Source organism: Mytilus trossulus, chromosome 11 (assembly GCF_036588685.1).
Source record: "Mytilus trossulus isolate FHL-02 chromosome 11, PNRI_Mtr1.1.1.hap1, whole genome shotgun sequence".
Taxonomy (NCBI): Eukaryota; Metazoa; Mollusca; class Bivalvia; order Mytilida; family Mytilidae; genus Mytilus; species Mytilus trossulus.
In genome coordinates this window covers 49,706,638-49,726,353 of record NC_086383.1, presented here as the reverse complement: position 1 = coordinate 49,726,353, position 19,716 = coordinate 49,706,638, and the positions used below count along the sequence as shown (strand labels likewise).

Below are 19,716 nucleotides of genomic sequence, written 5' to 3'. Positions count from 1 at the left end.
CTGTGATGAAATGTTTTATAGTAAATGTCTATGGTTTTGTTATTTTTCATAAATGAACCTTATTGATAGTGTGTATTTAACCTTGCACTGTACTTACAGTCCATATTAATAAGTGACTGGAAACTTTATGATAATATCATTTATAAAGCTAACAAATTATGACATTGTTATTTTACTTTTTTCTTTTTGAAGTTGCATCCATATTGATTAATTACTACTGTTATTGTTCAATCGTTCCGTCATTTTGTCATTTGTATTTTATTTTTGAAGAGTTTGAACGAAATACAATGAGTCATAGTTTTATAAAAGCATGACTATTGGATACATTCTTTGATATTCGCATCAATGCGTTATTGAAATTCTGTAAAACTTTCATTATCGGCATTTCCCGTCTGCCTGTTCTATATAAATAAGAAGATGGGATATGAGTGCCAATGAGTCAAGTCTCCATTCAAGTCACAATGTATTAACAATTATATAAAGGTCAGAGTACGGCCTTATATTGTCAATTGGTTTGTGTATACGAAATACTTAAGGCCCGATTTAGGCCTGCTACGAATGATTCAGACGATAACAAAGATATGCATGTTATACCTTATTTGCATGCAAGGTTTTAGTGGGGTAGACAACCCAGAAATCGAAATATAACGGACGGTCGCGACCGGTTGGCATTTCCAAAGAAAATGGAGTTCATTTTTTTTACATAAATAAGGCCGTTAATTTTCTGGTTTGAATTGTTTAACATTGTCGTGTCGGGGCCTTTTATATCTGACTTTGCTGTATGGGCTTTGCTCATTGTTGAAGGCCGTACGGTGACCTATAGTTGTTAATGTTTGTGTCATTTTGGTCTTTTGTGGATAGTTGTCTCATCATGGCAATCATACCACATCTTCTTTTTTTATATTAAGTACCCTGTGTTATACTCAGATATATAGGACAAAGAAGTGAAAAATGTCCTTTACTCGAATATATTAGGCAATGGCGTGAAATAACAGTGCATCAACGTCGCGTTTTCATGTCCATCCGCTTCAATTTTTCATTGAAATGCACACCACTTCATTCAACAACCGAACAACTATCGCAATGTTGTACGCGTGAGAGGTAGTTTTTACTGACAAATTTATTTTATTTTATATTCTCAAAAAAAGCAAAAATATTTTGTTAAAACTTATTGCCGATAAACAGAATGATGGCATTAGATTTTTTGATACGGATTCTTATGGTCGAATATCAGCTCGCCCTAGCGGGTTCGTTAAATAATCTTGCTGATAAAGTCAGAATCCAGAATCAAAAACACTTATAACTCGTATCCCAAGGAAAGAAACACGACAGCCGTATTTATTTACAGAATTATGTACTGCTGACTGATCTTTTGGTGTGTAGTTGACAAGTAGTTAAAAGTTCTTCCTATGATTTAAAAAAGATAATGCTGATCAACATTGATTTTTTGTACCATTTTTTTACTTATTAAAGTTCAAAATATGTTATAAAGTTACAAGTGTGGACACAAATCAGTGTGGATAGTATGTTTGGATGTTTGACAGTGTTTTCAGACAAAAGGAGTTCTCTGGTTTTCCCTATAGGGTTCTATATTATAAAATGTGTTGTATAAAGTCAATACGGTATAAGGAATATTCCGTTATGGGTCAGGTAGCACATATAAATTCGAACAAACAAACAAAAACACAAAACAATAACATCTGTATTGATTTCATACTTTAAAAAGGGTTTCTTTTAACCGGTCCTAATTAGATATATAAAATTAAGTAGAAGTTGTATGATTGCCATGAGATAACTATCCACCAAAATGTAAATGGAGTGGATGTAAACAATTAAAGGCAATCGTGCCGTCTTTCTAAGTTCAGTCGTCAAATAAAAGGTTGACTTGCAATTTTCCGGATGGTCTTTGCTTCCTTAAGTCCTGTATTTCATTTTGTATTATAGCATTTTCTGTTTTCAAATCTAAAACTGTTGATTCTTTCGAATGAACAGACAATTGTAATAGTCTCACTCGTTCATGCTGGTCCTGTAACTCCTTTCTAAGTTGGAATATCTTTTCTGCAAGATTTATTTCGTCTAGCTCCTCATGTAAAGATTGATTTTTCTTTTTCGGTGATTTTATCTCGTTTATTTCTTCCTTTAATTGTCTCACTACTTCCTGTTGTTCTTTAATTTTTCTGTTTATTAAAACGGGAAGTGCTGTGTTCCTCGCTTCACTAGGTTTAACGTTAAGGATTCTCAAACACCTAAGTTGCAGCTGACGAATCAACTCGGATAGTTTTGATACTGAAGAATGTGGACGCTTTGAACTGAAATATTCTTGATTACTCTGTCCTTTCCCATAAACAATAGGCAGAAGTTGCTCATTTATAATTTCGATTAAACTCTCGTTTACATCTCGTGAATTACTTGTTCGTTCTTTGAGTAGTTCCAGTTCCATTTTGTTCGCTATCATGGGATACTCCTCTTTCATTATTGACACAATGTTTTGATAACAGTCCTGATTACCAAATGACACAGTTTGTAGTACGTTGGCCATCTTTTCTCTGTTGGATTTACATCTCTGAAATGTATAATGTTGATTGAATATAGTTATCAAAGGTACTAGGCTTATAGTTTAATACGCCAGACGCGAGTTTCGTCTTCATAAGACTCATCAGTGACGCTAAAATTAAAATAGTTATAGAGCCAAACAAGTAGAAAGTGCAATAGATAGACAGATAGATAGATTTATTCTTTAAAAACTAAGTGCAAGTTTACAGAGAAACATACACTGTAAATACAAACACAATAGTTGAGGTACACAAATGCAGTACGATATTCTAAAATGAATTACAAAACTATGATGGCATACATGTTAAGTAAAATGTATAATAATAGCATTGAGGAACAAAAATTCCAAAAAGTTGTTCCAAATACGAGGGTCAAATACGGCTAAATTAATATATGCCTGGGATAAGAACATCCTGAGTATTTGGGAAAAATCATACTTTTGTAGACAGTAAATTTATAAAATATACCATATAATTGATATTCATGTCAACACCGAAGTAATGACTACTGGGCTGGTGATACCCTCGGGGACGAAAAACATCCGCAGGAAGTGGCATCGACCCAGTGCTGTAAATAGTTAACAAAAGTACCAGGCTTATAATTCAATAGGTGAGAAAACAGACAGTACGGACTACACTGTTTTTTTCGACGAACCGGCTTTACCTATTGTTACATGGAGTGAAAATAGTACTTTTAAAAAAAATAATTAACAAAACAAAATGTCAAATATGTTTTGGATTACAGTTGGTGTTATAAACTTAGGGCGTTGATCTGGTATTCCCACTTGTGTCTATCACGCAAATGTACAGAATGGTAACTAATTCATATGCACGCATTCAGACAAAAGGAATGTTGTAATAGATATTTAATATTTATGTAAGATGTATTTGCATTGATAAAGTTAACAAGTCAAAAGTGAAAGTGCTTGACATATCGTCTTCGTATTTAGCTGCCGAACCGTAGCTCTTAGGTCCTGATGTTATTTTTCAAAAAATAACATTAGGACCTAAGAGCTACGGTTCCGCAGCTACTTTGTATTTTGTACATTCATTTGTTTATTTTAATATATATTGTCCACGGTTTAATGGGTCGACAAACTTTCATAAAATATACTCAAATCTTGAATGGTGTTTTATTTTATTCTTGAGAAAATTAAACAAGTGAAATATCATGAATGCTTACTGGAATGCAAACCCTAAATTATCATATTTATATTTATTTATTTTTTCCATTTATCATTGGTAATGTCACTACCAAAGTACATTAACCACTTTCAACGATTTCAGCATTTGTCCATTTATAGAATTAAAAACATAAAGAATCAAAAAGTGTGCATGTTTATAAAGTTATTGGACGAATATTGTCTCTACTAGTAGAATATTTTATTAGACTTTATGTCGTTGGTACTATCTTTTTAAAATGTAATTAAGAATCATATATTATTAACCATATTACCGATTAGTGAACTTATTAATTATTTAAACATACATTATTATGGAACGCCACGACTGCCTTATGTTAATAATCAGCATTATACGCAGTGTTCACAGCATTATATGAAGTGATCACAGCATTATATGTAGTGCTCACAACATTATATGAAGTGATCACAGCATTATATGCAGTGTTCACAGCATTATATGCAGTGTTCACAACATTATATTCAGTGCTCACAACATTATATTCAGTGCTCACAACATTATATTAAGTGCTCACAACATTATATTAAGTGTTCACAACATTATACGTTTTTTGTTGTATGATGAGATTGATGTATGATGAGATTTATGAATGATGAGATCATTCGGTAAACTTCGTTTTTAGCGGAAATTACCGAATCCATAATTGGTGAATTACGGTAATGCCCAGCAAACAAATTTAAAAAGGTATTAAAATCATGTTATCATAAGGTAGCATACAATATTTAAAACTGATTGAAATAAGTAAGGAACAGATGAAACTGAGAGGTGAATGATTGAAGTAGTTCTGTTCGTCGTAAGAAATACGAATTGCAAAATGAAAGTTAAATAATAAAAAGTTTATTTAATGAAATATCGTAGGAAAATTTGTATGATATATTCTCGAGTTCATTTCCTACTGAAGAAATTTAGCAAGGTGCCACTTTATAGTCCGTACTCAGTTTTAAAAAGCTTAATTACCTTTTAAACAAAACAGTTAGCTTTCTATAACACATAGGTGCCATATTACGCTAGCTTATATATGTCATGATATCTAGTGATTTTTGGCATCGATTTTCAGAATTTGGCATTTTTACATGAATAAGTATCTAACAGATATGGAAAATGCAGTTTAAAGCATTGCACTGTAGGTGTTAAACATAACTTTACATCAATTATTCCATTTTTTAACAAGCATTTTAGCACGGCAAATACTAAGATTGTCTTCTAAATATGATCAGCAGTCTTATATAGAAATTTAAACTTTCATAGAAAAAATTACCCTTTCAAGACCCTGTTTAACATTTTCATTTAAAGTTATCATCTCTTATGAAAATTGAGTTTGTGGGAATGAATAAAACGTTTACTACGTTTGTTCGTCAGTTTGCACGGTACATATATATATAAAAGTGGTATGCTTGCCAATGAAACAACTTTCCACAAGAGACAAAATGACATCACAGAAATTTTAAACAGCTAAACGGCCACAGTACGACCTTCAACAATGAGGAAAGCCCATACCGGATAGTCAGCTATAGAAGGCCCCGAAATGATAAACGAAAAATATTCCTAATTTATGTACAAACAAACGATCGAAAAACTAACATGTATATAACACATTAATTAACAAACGACAACCACTGAAATAAAGGCTCCTCCTGACTTGGGACGGCCACATATATGCAAAATGTGGCGGGTTTTAACATGTTAGCGGGATGTTGGTATCCTCCCTCTAACCTGGGACAGTGGCGTAACAGAACAACATAAGAACGAACTATGAAAATCAGTTGTAAAAGGCTTGTTAGTTTTCTCGTTTGAATTGTTTTACATGGTCGTATCGGGGCCTTTTAAAGCTGACTATGCGGTATGGGCTTTGCTCATCGTTGAAGGCCGTACGGTGACCTATAGTTGTTAATGTTTGTGTCATTTTGGTATTTTGTGGATAGTTGTCTCATTGGCAATCATACCACATCTTCTTTTTTTTTTTATATTAACTCATTAGATGGGTACAAATATAAATACATATGATCTAACAAGAAAATAGAGTGAACGTGCATGTGGGCGGGTACTTGTATATCCCAACAATAAAAAGACACTATAAGTACTGATCTGAGAGTATATATAACTAATATAGTACCATGCTGTTGATTAAAAATAACATCACTCCAGACCCTTTTGTTTTCCACATAATTAATATTGCCAATAATTAAGAATCAATTCAATCATTGTCACATTGTTCCCGATTGTAGTACTTTAATCAGTATGACTTTCTAAGATGGCAATACGAATAATAAAAATCTGGACTTAAAATAAGGCGTATAGGTACAGCATGTACAGTTTTCAATTTGTTAGACGTAAAACAGCGAATCAAAGATTCATTTTTATTCATAACTCATAAAGGACAAAACTGTTGATTAAAAAATACTCCTTTCCAGAGACTTTTGTTTTCCAAACAAAATCAATAATACCAATATTAAATTGACAAGTTCCAGGTGGACGGATTCAAACAGAAAGATGTTAAAATCAGAGAAAACTTCATCTTATAATCGGCATGACTTTATCAGATGACAATACCAATACTAAAATAAGGCTTACGCATAGTTATATTCTTTAATTCAGTCACAGACCCGCGATATCACGGATGTGTTCTAGTAAATATATAGACATATTAAGTTGTGAATATGGTGAAACTAATCCTCAAAATAAGTTTAAAACGCCCCGCATGGGGTGGAATAAACTTGGGTTAAATTGATCATACTTCTTAATTTACTTATTTCAATCCGTTTTAAATATTGTATACTGCCTTAATGATCACATATATAATAATAACTGTTTAAATTTGTTTGCTGGGCATTAATTTACCGTAATTTACCAATTATGTTTTCGGTAATTTCCGCTAAAAAACGAAGTTTACCGAATGATCTCATCATTCATAAATCTCATCATACATCAATCTCATCATACAACAAAAAACGTATAATGTTGTGAACACTTAATATAATGTTGTGAGCACTTAATATAATGTTGTGAGCACTTAATATAATGTTGTGAGCACTTCATATAATGTTGTGAACACTGCATATAATGCTGTGAGCACTGCATATAATGCTGTGATCACTTCATATAATGTTGTGAGCACTACATATAATGCTGTGAACACTTCATATAATGCTGTGAACACTGCGTATAATGCTGATTATTAACATAAGGCAGTCGTGGTGTTCCATACATTATAGAATAAAATTAGTTTGAATATTAGATCAAAATAGACACATCGTGCTAGTCTGTGTAGTTTAAAATATACTGTATTTGCTTAAATATGTAAGAGGAATGATACACAAGTAAATCAACCTTATGCAGTCTTCTCACAGTCTTCAGACCGCTCTGTGTTTGCCGTTGATAAATCAAATTGAAGAAGAGAATATAAATAAGGCCGTTAGTTTTCTCGTTTGAATTGTGTTACATTGTCATTTCGGGACCTTTTATAGATGACTATGTGGTATGGCCTTTGCTCAATGCCATACGGTGACCTATTGTTGTTAATGTTGTCGCTTGTGGAGAGTTGCCTCATTGACAATCATACCACATCTTCTTTTTTCATATATCTGACTGAAAGTTACTTGCTGTTTTACTTACTTGTATTTTTTGTCTTTGACCTTCAGAAAGCACACCATGGTTCTGTAGTTTTTGTACAAATTTGTCACTATCTACATTGTCGTAAAATTCATGTCGGCAGTTGTACAGAGATTGTCGCTCAAATTCGTCCATCATTCAGTCGTACAGATGAACCCTTGGACTATTGGTGTACCATGTGACTGCAACAAAAATAAGATCTCCATATGGCGGCAGAATATATTATATGATAATTATATTACATTTCTGTTTCATTATAATACGTTGTTTTGATCGGCTAACAGAAATCTTGCTCCATTCTCAATCAGTTACCTCATTTCAAAATGAAATGTATAAAAGGAAATCTTGATAGAATTAAGTCATGTTTTCATGATCCTAGCAAAAAAATGTAAATATAAGTAATGAACGCGTCTTTCTGTAATTTTATAGGGTTGTAAAAGGTTGACTGTGCGCTTCATACAAAATGTACTTCGTTCAACGCTTTTGCACTGCAATCTACAAAAAAAAGCATTCAATTCATAATTGAACGAGAGGCATTGACCCCTAAGGATCATATAGCATGCTGTCATGCTAAAACGTTTTTGAGAAGAAGAAAAAGTCATCAATGAATGAAAACATTTTTAATGCAAACGTTTGGTGTCCTTCGTTTATATAATTTTTAAAATACTTTTGAAAAAGAAGATGTGGTATGATTATCAATGAGACAACTCTGACTCCACAAGATATCAAATGACACAGAAATTAACAACTATAGGTTACCGTACGGTTTCGTTTCAAAGCACTCATACAAATCAATTTATCCTATAACATATGACCTCGGGGCGTTATTTACTATTTCTACTTTGAGTGATGAATTAAATGAAAATTATCAAATCAGTTAACATCATTGTCATAATTGTAATAAACATCCATGAAATATTTGTCATTGAGAGTTAAGCAGCCAACAATCAGTCCCCAATTTTTTTCGTTTAAGCAATTATTCGATCAATCAAACAATCAATCATTTTCATAAAAACGAATCGGCTGTTGTATTTACGACTAATTTGTTGAATTCAAAAAGTATGGGCAGAGCATAGAAATATGCATATAAATTCTTTCTAATTTCATTCATAGTTGTTGGAACGAGCCAAGTTTCCTGTGGCCAGCAACATAGTATACAAAAATAAGCGAGTGCAGAGTTTTGATTTTAATTAGATGGCGAATTCCCTAGAGTTCTAAAAGGTGGTATGAAAACTGTGTTTTCACTAGCACAAAAAATTTGGAAAATGTAAAAACATATTTTTTGTAATATGAAAGATTTGATGGGCACCTCACTGCAGTGGTTATAACCGCTGTTGCTTGTGACATATGATATTGTAATACATGGAGGTCATGGTACTTCTTAATAAACTCATCATAGGTACCAGGACTAAATTTTGTAAATATGCCAGACGCACGTTTCGTCTACAAAAGACTCATCAGTGACGCTCGAATCCACGCTTAACTTATTAGAATAAAAAGTAATAGTAAAAAAAAAATGCTTTGGAAAATGTTTACGCGAATATGTTAATTGGTTCCGACATAAATAACCAAAATATTCCATCTTTCATCTTCGAAATTACCGAAAACAATGTAAGTTTGTATTTGCTTTGAACTATTGCTGCCAGTAAGTACTCTCAGTTCTGTTATTAGTGTCTTTTTGTTGTTGTGATGTCCAGTATCCGACCATGTTCACTCTGTGTTTTTGTTAGATGTATTTCTATTTCTATCCATATGATTTGTATAGTTTGTTCTTACGTTTGTTCTGTCACATCATGCACTGTCCTAGGTTAGTGGAGGATTGTACATCCGCTTACATGTTTCAACCCACCACATGATGTGTGTATCAAGTCAGGAAGGAGCCTGTGATTCAGTGTCATTTAAGTTGTCGTTTGTTGCCGTGATGAAATACATATATTTGTTTTTTGTTCATTATTTTGTACATACATTAGGCCGTTAGTTTCTCTTTTGAATTGTTTTACATTTGTTATTTCGGTGCCTTTTATTGCTGACTATGCGGTATGTTCTTTGCTCATTGTTAAAGACCGTGCGGTGACCTAAAGTCGTTAATTTCTCTGTCATGTTGTTCTCTTGAGAGGAGTCTCTCATTGGCAATCATCTTCACCGTGGGTAACCTTTTAAACGAGTTTGAATATATGTATAAACCAATTTGTGTTCCTAGTCCCCCCCCACCCCCCACCCCCCGAAATAAAACGTGAATATTGATTTTAAATAGCTTATTGGTTTAACCATTGTTCACCAAGGTAGATAATTTGATTTTGTAAACATTTATGAGCTAATCTAACACTAGACAAGATATATCTTGTTGGTTTTTTTTTTATAAGAACATTACAATAAAGATCAAAATGCAGAAAATAACATTTCCTTAACAAAACATATGAACTTACCTTGCTGCACATATGGCTGTGGGACACACTGCCAGTTATGTGTGTGTGTATTGACTTTTAAATTATTGATAAAACTTGCATAAATTTAGTGTTTGTTTAGAGAAAGTTCGATATTTAAATAACATTACACCTGGATTTGTTAAAGTCAATATTTAAAAATAATCTGTACAGTAGACATGTTTGACACTGATAATAAAAGTCTCGATAAAAGTATGGTCATTTAGATAAGAAACGTTTATTATTAATTTGAAGAAAGACAAAAAAAGCCCCGATTGCAATCCCTCCAAAAGAAGAAAAAGAAAAAAATTACAAAATGTTCAGGAAGAAAAAGAAATAGAAGAAAGAATTTATTTACAAAATTTTGAAGAAGAAGCAGAAAAAATGTAATTGAAAAAGAAGAAGAAGAAGAAGAGTTTCAACTCTTGAGATTGTTTAACTACTATCTACTATCACTTCAGTAATCAATTGCCTGAAATAAATAACCATAACTTGATAATCGGATGACGATATATAATAAAGGAACACTACTGTTTTATGATTTTGAAATAACACTGTCCTTCACTAAGGAGGAGGATTAAATGACCAAATTTCTTGTTGAAGATCTACATGTATATAGAATTTATCCAAAATGTTCCTGCAATAAGCCTTTTTTGCTAATATTGGAAAAATCATCACTCTGAAGTCAGTCAAATGAGTTCACAGTTAAATTGCGTCCTTTAAACTACTTTGAAGAAAACAGGAAACATTGTCTGTCACATTATTATTTAAAAATGCAAATATTGTCAAATACAAACAGATCATGTCTTCAAAAAACAAATCAGTATTGATTAAATTATGTAAATTCATACAGATTATTAACACAGGTGTATGTGCTCCTGGCTAAAATGGACTTCATATATTGTCTTAGCAACTATTTTGTTTGTTCTGTCTTGTTGTAAATATTGTACACAATTGCATGGCTTCTCTATACCTATGTATATATATGGTTTATTGAGAATACTAAGATATAAACTCATGTTAACAATTATGTAAACGATTATGGTAAAAAGGTTATTATGGTATTTTTCAAAGAATTTTGTCCATTTACATTAAAAAAAATAAACCCCAATATGTATACCTTTTCTTTTTTTCTTTGCCATCTTTTTTTTTTAGCGAAAGTCCAAAGAAGAAGGGTTCATTTTTCCTGAGATTTCAATCATTTCAGGGGTTTCAAAAATCCATTGTATCAATAGATTCAAATGTGTTCTCACGGTTTAAACGAAAGCAAATATTGACAACCGCGTATCTGAGACCTTCAACGATGAGAAACCCCATACCGTAAGGTCGGCTATAAGATGCCCCGACATGAAAAGATGAAACAATTCAATGGAGAAAACTAACGACCTAGTTCTTAACAAATCAGTTTACGAGTAACAAATGTATGATAAACATTAACCATCGACAACCAGTGACACACCACTGAAAAAAAAATGTGGGTAATTTTAATATTTTTATACTGTCGTGTGGAAACAGATGATAAGTAAAAATTCGCATCCCTTGTATGTGGCTTCAATTTTTAATCTTGTTAATATGCAGCAAAAGGAACTTTTTTTATATCAGTTAACTAAAGTTTGTGTTTAACTGATCATTATTTAGAATCAACGGTTATACTATGATTATAGGGTTTTTTAATCAGTATATTATTATACCATCTTGAATTATACGTAGTCCAAAATATGTAATATAAAACTTTGCTGTCGATGATCATTTATGTCGGAGTTGATTTTTTTTTTATTTATATCGTGTTCATCACATCATCATCTTCCAATAATGATCAGGAGTCTGAGACGACCTTAATAATGACCAGGCAATCTTAATTTTATCTGAGTTTATAGGCGTGACTGAGGAAATATTAACAAAATTGTTTATGCGTTGTCTCCCCTTCACCAGACAGAGATGTATGAATAATGTCCGTTCTTCATCTTATTCGCATTAAATTTACTTTATATAAAAAAAATATCATGGGTTGTCCTCAGCATAACAAAGTACTTGTTGAGACGAAATGGCATCGTCCCCTTCCAACGGATTATAATCGTTTCTCAATACCATACTTGCAAATGGTGTGACTGTTATAAGGGAGAGCCGAAAATTCAGTCACTGAAAGTAAATATACGTTGATAGTGGGTCTTCCAATGGAGTGCCTGTGATACAGCAGCGTTTGATGACAAATATCATAGGCTTTTAGCAGTTGAAACAATTGTTACATTGTAGTTGTGGTTTTTATAAACAATTTCTTTGATAATCGAAGTTCAAAAAAATTCCCTAACTCACTTTCCACGAAGAGGGTGAAAGCGCCCTGCTCGCGGTTGGGTTGGGTTGGTTATTTCATAATGGCCAAGAAAACAGTCTAGGTTAGATTTTTCTGAATGAAAGATAGAAATGCTGGTTCAAGCGAAAGCTCAGTTTATTATTTTTTATCATTATTCAAAATCTCTGTGTCAATATATGTTTCTTTCTTATAACCTATAAATTTTGATGAAGCATGAGGTTGGTGCATCGATAACTGCAATTCCGGGAAGAACACCATTTGCAAGTATGGTTTTGAGAAACAATGATAGTCCTTCGGAAGGGGACGATAAATCATAACTAAACTGTGTTCAGAGAAACACTATCTCTAGCACGTTAAACTCTTGTAGATTTCGAAAAAGAGCAGGCTAGTATGCCACTACAAGACAACACGCGCACCCGCAAAGAGGAAAGGGATTGATATAAGTTTTAATAACTTGTTTCCCAATCCACTATAAATAAACATGTTTAAACTAAGCGATCAAGACCCTAAACCCCCGAATATATTCGATTGACTAATACTAAATAGTAATGCAACACCAGTAATCTAGCAACCATTGACATATATATAACATTCGCTGGATTTGATTTTATATGGAGGGTCAGCTTTTGTACTTAGGATTATCTCTATTTTACTTATGTTCAGTCCCATTTTCTAGAAAATATATATAGAGGTAGTCAATGAATAGGTTAATTATAGTGATTGTAGATTGACAGGGATCATCGGAGGCAGTTTTAGATTGAAAGTTTGAAGAGACAGGTATTGTCGAAATGCGCATCTGGTGCAGGAAATTTGGCACCGTTAATGTTATTACTACCACTGGGTCGATCCCTCTGCTGGTGGACTGTTAGTCCCCGAGGGTATCACCAGCCCAGTAGCCAGTACTGCGGTACTTCGGTACTGGCATAAAAATACGGATTTGTTTGTGTTATTTTAATATTAACATTTTTCTTCATTTTTAACCGAAAACACATGTTTTCTTCAAGTTACCATAGCAACTACAAAATAATATATAAAGTTACAACTAACATATTGTTATTTGTTATAATTGATCATATTTTTATGGGAATTATTGAAAATAAATATTATCTACAGTTTCTTTGTTGTTTTGACCTAAAATGCCATATTTTTGATGATTTTCCCAAAATTATAGACTATATAGCATGCTATATGAACTTCGTTACTTTGGAAACAGTTTAAGTACGATATTTGCACAAATATGGTAAAAAATGTTTTTTAGGTTATATTTCCTATGATTTAGCAAAAAATCACATTCCTTATGAAGCTAAGTGCTTACTGACTTGGCCTCTTAAAATTTGCTGTTACAAAATGTTAGAAATTATAATTAATTAAATTAAGGAATGTATCTTCCAGTCATGCATAGCTCTGATTCCTTTCACGGATTTGGCTATACTTGTTGGACCTTTTGGATTATAGCTCTTCATCTTTTTAATAATCTTTGGATTTCAAATATTTTGACCACGGGCATCACTGAAGAGACATGTATTGTCGAAATGCGCATCTGGTTTAGGAAATTTGGTACCATTCATGTTATTATGAATTTCTCGCTAATTTTACCACAAAATATTTCTCGCTAATTTTACCACAAAATATTTCTCGCTAATTTTACCACAAAATATTTCTCGTCACACTTCGCTTGGCAAGATATCTACATTGCACCCCACTTGTTGCACCCACTCTAGAAGAATATTTTAATGACTGTTCGATAATTTCACCTCCGAAAAAGTTTGCGTCTGGTTATACGTCCTTGGTATGTTGATCATTGTTGTTTAGCTGATAGATTATCTTTATTAGTATCGTCACCGGTATTGTTATAATAGAATAAATTGGATTTTTCTATTGTTAATTTTAATATTGGGTCTTTACATTTCAAAATGCGCCCGCTTTCAAAACTCTTGTGATAGTGGGGGTATCTTGTGGCCTTTGAACTATCGAAGGTTATTCCGCGTGCGCAAAAGTTGTTTACGACAAATAATGTCACGTGATCTTAAGTAAAAAAAATGGCTACCGATGGGTTATCCGTCCTTGATCAGCTGTCGTGTTTGAAACTGTTACAAAAACACCAGCAGCATGAGCTTTAATGTTATATTTTGGTGTTTTGAGCGACTTTAAAAATGGATTAATCTGTCGCAAACACTATTGATTAAATTGCCATGGTTTCAAGAGAGCGACGAAGCCAACAGGTGCTTGTCCACGGTGCAATTCTTCAGGCGTGTAAAAATGTAAATTTTATTTTGATGTGCACTTCTAAATCCCACAAACAATCCCCAATAATTATTGAAGGAAATGGAAAACCTCAAATCGTCTACAACCACAAAAAAATCATTCATCGGAAACCCTAGACAGCTTTGATCAGTGACCCTAAACTAAACCCAACAGGATTATCTTGCAAGTTTGTTTACCTCCGAAATTGATAAATAACGACTTGTTTACTTGTTAAAAACAACCACTGACTGTGTATTCATTGTTAATTGTGGTTGTGTGTTCCTTTTATTTGTGTGTAGGATAGTAATTCATTTGAAATTAAGGACAATATAACAAAAGATGAAATGTAAATGTTATAAAATAATATATCAGAAATCAATTGGATGATAATTCAAAAATACAGATAAAGGTTGTGTCATAATTACTAGTTGTCATACTTCCAGTTTGTTTGTTATGCCTCTGTAGAACAGGTGTGATATGAGACAAAAGAGTAAACAAGAAGTAGAGCACTATTTATTGGAATTTAACAGTTTTAATGTTTATCTTGTGTCCAAACTGTGAACATCCTAAAAATAAGTTTTGATTCAAAGCATGTTTATGGAATTTACTATATTGTATATACACAGCTTGGTATGTTTATTTATTATTTAAAATATGGACTGTTATCAAAATACAATGTTTATCTACATAAATTTGACCTTGCTTTTGTTATTGTATACTGCGAATACTCATAGAGTTATTTGTCTACTATTATAAATTGATTTTATAATTATATTTTATGTATTTTGCAGATTGATGACTTTGTTAAAATAATGATGTGCTTTGCAAATAATAAAATAACAGCAGTTTTTGAGGAATTATGATATTGTTTTAAAAGTGATTTGGAATTAAATATGTCCACCATGTCATCATCAATGCATGGTAGTATGGATTTTGAGACACCAAATCCAACCAGATCCTTTGAATTGCCTGGATCAGATATACAAAGAGAAGGCATTCTGAAGAAGTTAAAGGTAAATTGATTAATTTCTATGTTACACACAGTTTTTACGCAGGTTTACTCATTCACTGAAATTAAACATTGACATGTGTAAGTGTAAGGTTGGCATGTTGTCAAATACTGAATAGCTGGTTATTTTTTGCGGGTTGTAAATTTTAGCGGAAAGAACAAAATCGCCAATATAAATTCCACCAATATATAAAAGTGAACCTGCAATGATATTGATAAAAGTTTTGAATCCCCCAAATAATAGCCGCCAAAAATATTTTGTATACCTGATTCAATGAAAATAGTGAAATTTTACACCCGCGAAAATAATCTACTATGGGGTACATTGTAGACACCCGGGTTCTCACTATTATTTGTTTACAATAAATTGATGAATGTCAATTTGTGTATTCAATAGATTGATTGATGAATTGCTGATTGCTTAATATCTAGTGGCAAATATTTCAAGCATTTTCAGGACAAGAACAATTCCATTAATACAAACAGTAGGTCATGTGGTAGAGGCCATTGGGAAATGTCAGAAAAAATTTGGACTGCCACAGGAAAATTAGCTTATACATTGTACATGTTGTACATGTGCTTGTATATTGTATAAATGGCAAACTTAGCTTGTTGTCCCTTTCCACTGCCATTGTACTTGTTAAAATTGAGAATGGAAATGGGGAATGTGTCAAAGAGACACCAACCCAACCAAAGAGCAGACAACAGTCAAGGCCACCAATGGGTCTTCAATGCAGCGAGAAACTCCCACTTATACACTCATAGAGGCGTGCTTCAGCTGGCCCCTTTACAAAAATGTGTATACTAGTTCAGTGATAATGAACGTCATACAACTGCATACAAGACTATCAAAGACCAGAGGCTTCTGACTTGGGAGAGGCTCATACATGTATATGCGGCAGGGTTAAACATGATTTTTGAGATCTCAACCCTCCCCCTTTACCTGTTATGGCCAATGTAGAAAAATCAAACACACAACAATATGCACAGTATTGAGTAAAACTCAGTTCAAAAGAGGTCCCAGTCTGATGTTAGAATATATACATGTAGTGGTAACAAAAGAAACGAAATGAAATGACAATGATACATGTACATAAATTAACAAAGGACTACGTATACTAGCAGTTACTGTACAGATGTAGACTCTCAAAGAGTTGTTGACAATGATCTTAACATGCTTAAACTCCAAAGCGTGTGGCACTTTCTAAACATGAGGCATTATATTTAATGTCACCATTCTGATTGTATTCAATAGATGTCACATTGACAAACAGATGAATAAGGTGATCATAAAGTTATTGTGCTGCATAGACTCTTTACCTTATAATCATTTGATTCGTGTAAATGTTTATCTATCACATGTCTATGTTCATGACATTTCTATTTTTCAGACTAACAAGAAAAAATATTTTGTTCTTCGATCTACAAGTAGTAGTGGCCCTGCGCGGCTGGAATATTTTGATTCAGAAAAAAAATTAAGAGCAGGTCTTCCGCCAAAACGTTCAGTGATACTTCATACATGTTTCAATATAAACAAGAAAAATGACTCTCGTCAAAAATATGCAATAGCTTTATATACCAAAGATGAATGTTTTTCTGTGGTAGCTGATGATGCCGTTGAACAGGAATTATGGTTAAATTTGTTATTGAAATTACAAAATGAATTCATACCACCAGGAGAAATGCCAAAGCGCCATTTTGGTAAGTTCATATACACAATAGTCCCGTGTGTATTTTGCTTTTTCCATCAGCCCACCTGTGCCCACTCTAGCCATAATCTCTTTTTTTTTTTAAACATTGATAACTTATGCTTATCATGCTTATCTGCTTTTTTCAATTGATTGTACTTGAAAAAAATTTTATTAAACAAAAGTAATTGATCGAATGCCCACTACAAGCTAAAAAAAATTTCTGTGGATGGGTGGATAAAGCAAAATCCACCTGAGCATGTACATCTAAAAAAATGTAGCTTAAAATAGGACAGGATGACATGGTTGAATTATAAAAAAACTGCCAAGTCAAAATCAAAATTATGGGTTAGAGAAGTTACAGTAGAAATACTAAAAAAAGATATAACCTTTTCATCAGAAACAGTCAATATATCACTATATATACATGTACACTACACACATGCTACAGTGTACTTAAAAACACTGTTAATCTTCAGGTTCAGTTAACACAAATCATTGCAAACAAATGTACATGTAGGGGCATTAGCTACAATTTAGACAAAAAAAATATGAATTTTAAGTAAATGAAGTATATCATGTATATGAAAGTGGAATATTTATAGTATAACTAATCGCCATATTTGAATATCAAAAAATAATACAACGCGTGACCGAACGACGCATGGATTAAACGAGTGCGCAGCACGAGTTTAATCCATAGCGGCGTTCGGTCACAAGTTGTCTTATTTTTGATATTCAAATACGGCGATTAGTTATACTTTTTATTACATTGTCAAATTACTTTTTTTTTATGAAATTAATGTGCAAAATGCAAGGAACTATATGTTTTTCCTACGTATGTTTTGTTTCGACGTTATCGACGTCTTGACAACGCCTATTGTTGTATGACGTCAGAGAGTGAAATAACCACGTTTATTTCACATGTGAAGTTATCGGTTTTTATCTAACTGGGAAATCAATGTAATTCATTGCAACCAATGTAATAATTTATTATAATCACGATTATCATATAAAAGTACTATTTTAACAATACATTGTACATGTTGTATATATTTTAACAAAGTGTTGGTCATTTTCAAGGACAGACACCTTTGGTTGTTGGTAATTGGATTTCACTGATTTTGTGTAGGAACAATATAAATGTACAAATAACAATGTACCTCTTACATTTTGTATCTGTAAGCCGCTATCACACTTTTCAACCCCGCTTAAATTGTATTTAATATTTAATTTCTCTTTCAGAGCATGTTTGGCAGGTCAGTGTGAAACCTAAAGGACTTGGAATGATTCGAGGAATCTGTGGAGATTATAGACTATGTTTGTCTGACAGTGATATTTGTATGGTCAAGAGAAACTCCGATAAACCAGAACATACTTTTCAGGTAAGTAATCTGTACATCGTGTCCTGTGTTTGTGTGTTGGTATTAAGTCAGAGTTCTTGAAATCTTTTTCACCCTGGTGGTTCTTTGAGAAAAATATGGTGGTCCTCACTATTAATTCTATTGGCTAGTCTGCTAGTATTGTAAGATACTAAAATTGTGCCAGTCCTTTGCAAATTGGTGGTCAAATCCCAAGAACCACCACTTTTCTAGATCTCTGATTAAATGGGTTCATTCGAAATATTGGAATGTGCGAAAAATTATAAATATCTTGTGACACCACTTATTATTTATTACATGTACAAGTACATGTATATACTGTTATTGTCTATACTACTAAAATTATGAGGTTCAATTTGTTAGAAAGCATGACATAAAAAGGATGAATCAAAGAATTCAACTTTATATCTAATATCATGAATATACTAATATAAGACGATTGTGTTAATGAAGAAACCATTTCAAGACCATTTATATTTAAAAAAAATCAACACAATGAATATTACCAACAATCATCCCTTGACAATTGACAAGCTCCCTGTTGAATCTGATACCTATACAAATAGAACTTACTTATAATGTGTACCCTCCGCCTCTATCACTGCAACACTAAATGGTATATTTGGGAGTGTTACAATGTATGTTTATATGCACAGGTCATAATCTTACCTGAGCTTCACGACCTTTGTCAGAAATTGACAGTTCACTACTAAGTTCAATCATACATGTAGGCCAAAACAATATTCTAAACATGCTAAAAGTAGTTTCTGGTTGTAGCTGGAGTCATACAGACAAACTTTGAAAACAGAAAATCTGTGCACCTTATAATCAATGTCATTATGAATACACAAATCTGGGCAGAAAATAATCAGTCATTGAACAGCAATATTGCTGGAGTCAGTTTCACAAAAAAACTTACGACTAAGATTTGTCTTAAAATATACTGATTTTCTCATGACTTAGAATCAATCTAAATCATAAGGTTTTTTTGTGAAACCGACTCCTAGCTATTATAAGGTCATTAAAGACAATATGTTCATATAAGAACAGTATACCCGTTCTGGGCAAATTTTCAATGTGTAGTGAGCAGTTTGGGCATAATTGTGAATTCAAATATATCCTTTAAAATACATTTCCCCCTCAATTTACCAAAATACATGAATCCACATGTACAGGATATTTTGTTGGTTGGTGATCTTATTATTGTATAACTTATTTGTACTGATGCCCTCTAGGGTATTAAACAGTATCTTGTACACGAATGTTGTAAGGGCCAAGTGGATTGTAAACAGGGA

General features: G+C 32.7%; 2 protein-coding genes across 10 annotated transcripts in view; one reads left to right on the top strand and one right to left on the bottom strand.

The window, feature by feature from the left end:
- Positions 1 to 1,440: 1,440 nt before the first annotated feature.
- LOC134691274 (uncharacterized) lies at positions 1,441 to 19,063 on the bottom strand. Of its 3 annotated transcripts, none has more exons than XM_063551705.1 (3): positions 18,995 to 19,063; positions 7,368 to 7,546; positions 1,441 to 2,563 (listed from the first exon to the last, which is right to left on the bottom strand). In XM_063551705.1, the coding sequence occupies exons 2-3, from the start codon at positions 7,500 to 7,502 to the stop codon at positions 1,862 to 1,864; spliced, it is 837 nt and encodes a 278-aa protein (XP_063407775.1). In that variant the 5' UTR covers positions 7,503 to 7,546; positions 18,995 to 19,063; the 3' UTR covers positions 1,441 to 1,861. The 3 variants fall into 3 exon arrangements, with proteins under 3 accessions (XP_063407775.1, XP_063407774.1, XP_063407773.1); XM_063551704.1 differs by lacking the exon at positions 18,995 to 19,063 and adding an exon at positions 9,141 to 9,228 and having other exon boundaries at positions 1,442 to 2,563; XM_063551703.1 differs by lacking the exon at positions 18,995 to 19,063 and adding an exon at positions 9,791 to 9,914 and having other exon boundaries at positions 1,446 to 2,563.
- The window catches only part of LOC134691273 (insulin receptor substrate 1-B-like), a 33,890-nt gene continuing 28,311 nt past the window's right edge, over positions 14,138 to 19,716 (top strand). For 3 of the 7 annotated variants that reach the window (XM_063551701.1, XM_063551702.1, XM_063551695.1), the window contains exons 1-4: positions 14,138 to 14,359; positions 15,134 to 15,355; positions 16,743 to 17,052; positions 18,285 to 18,424. In XM_063551701.1, the coding sequence (XP_063407771.1) occupies positions 15,236 to 15,355; positions 16,743 to 17,052; positions 18,285 to 18,424 (570 nt within the window). In that variant the 5' untranslated portion in view covers positions 14,138 to 14,359; positions 15,134 to 15,235. The other 4 variants (XM_063551700.1, XM_063551699.1, XM_063551698.1 and 1 more) reach the window with 4 other exon arrangements.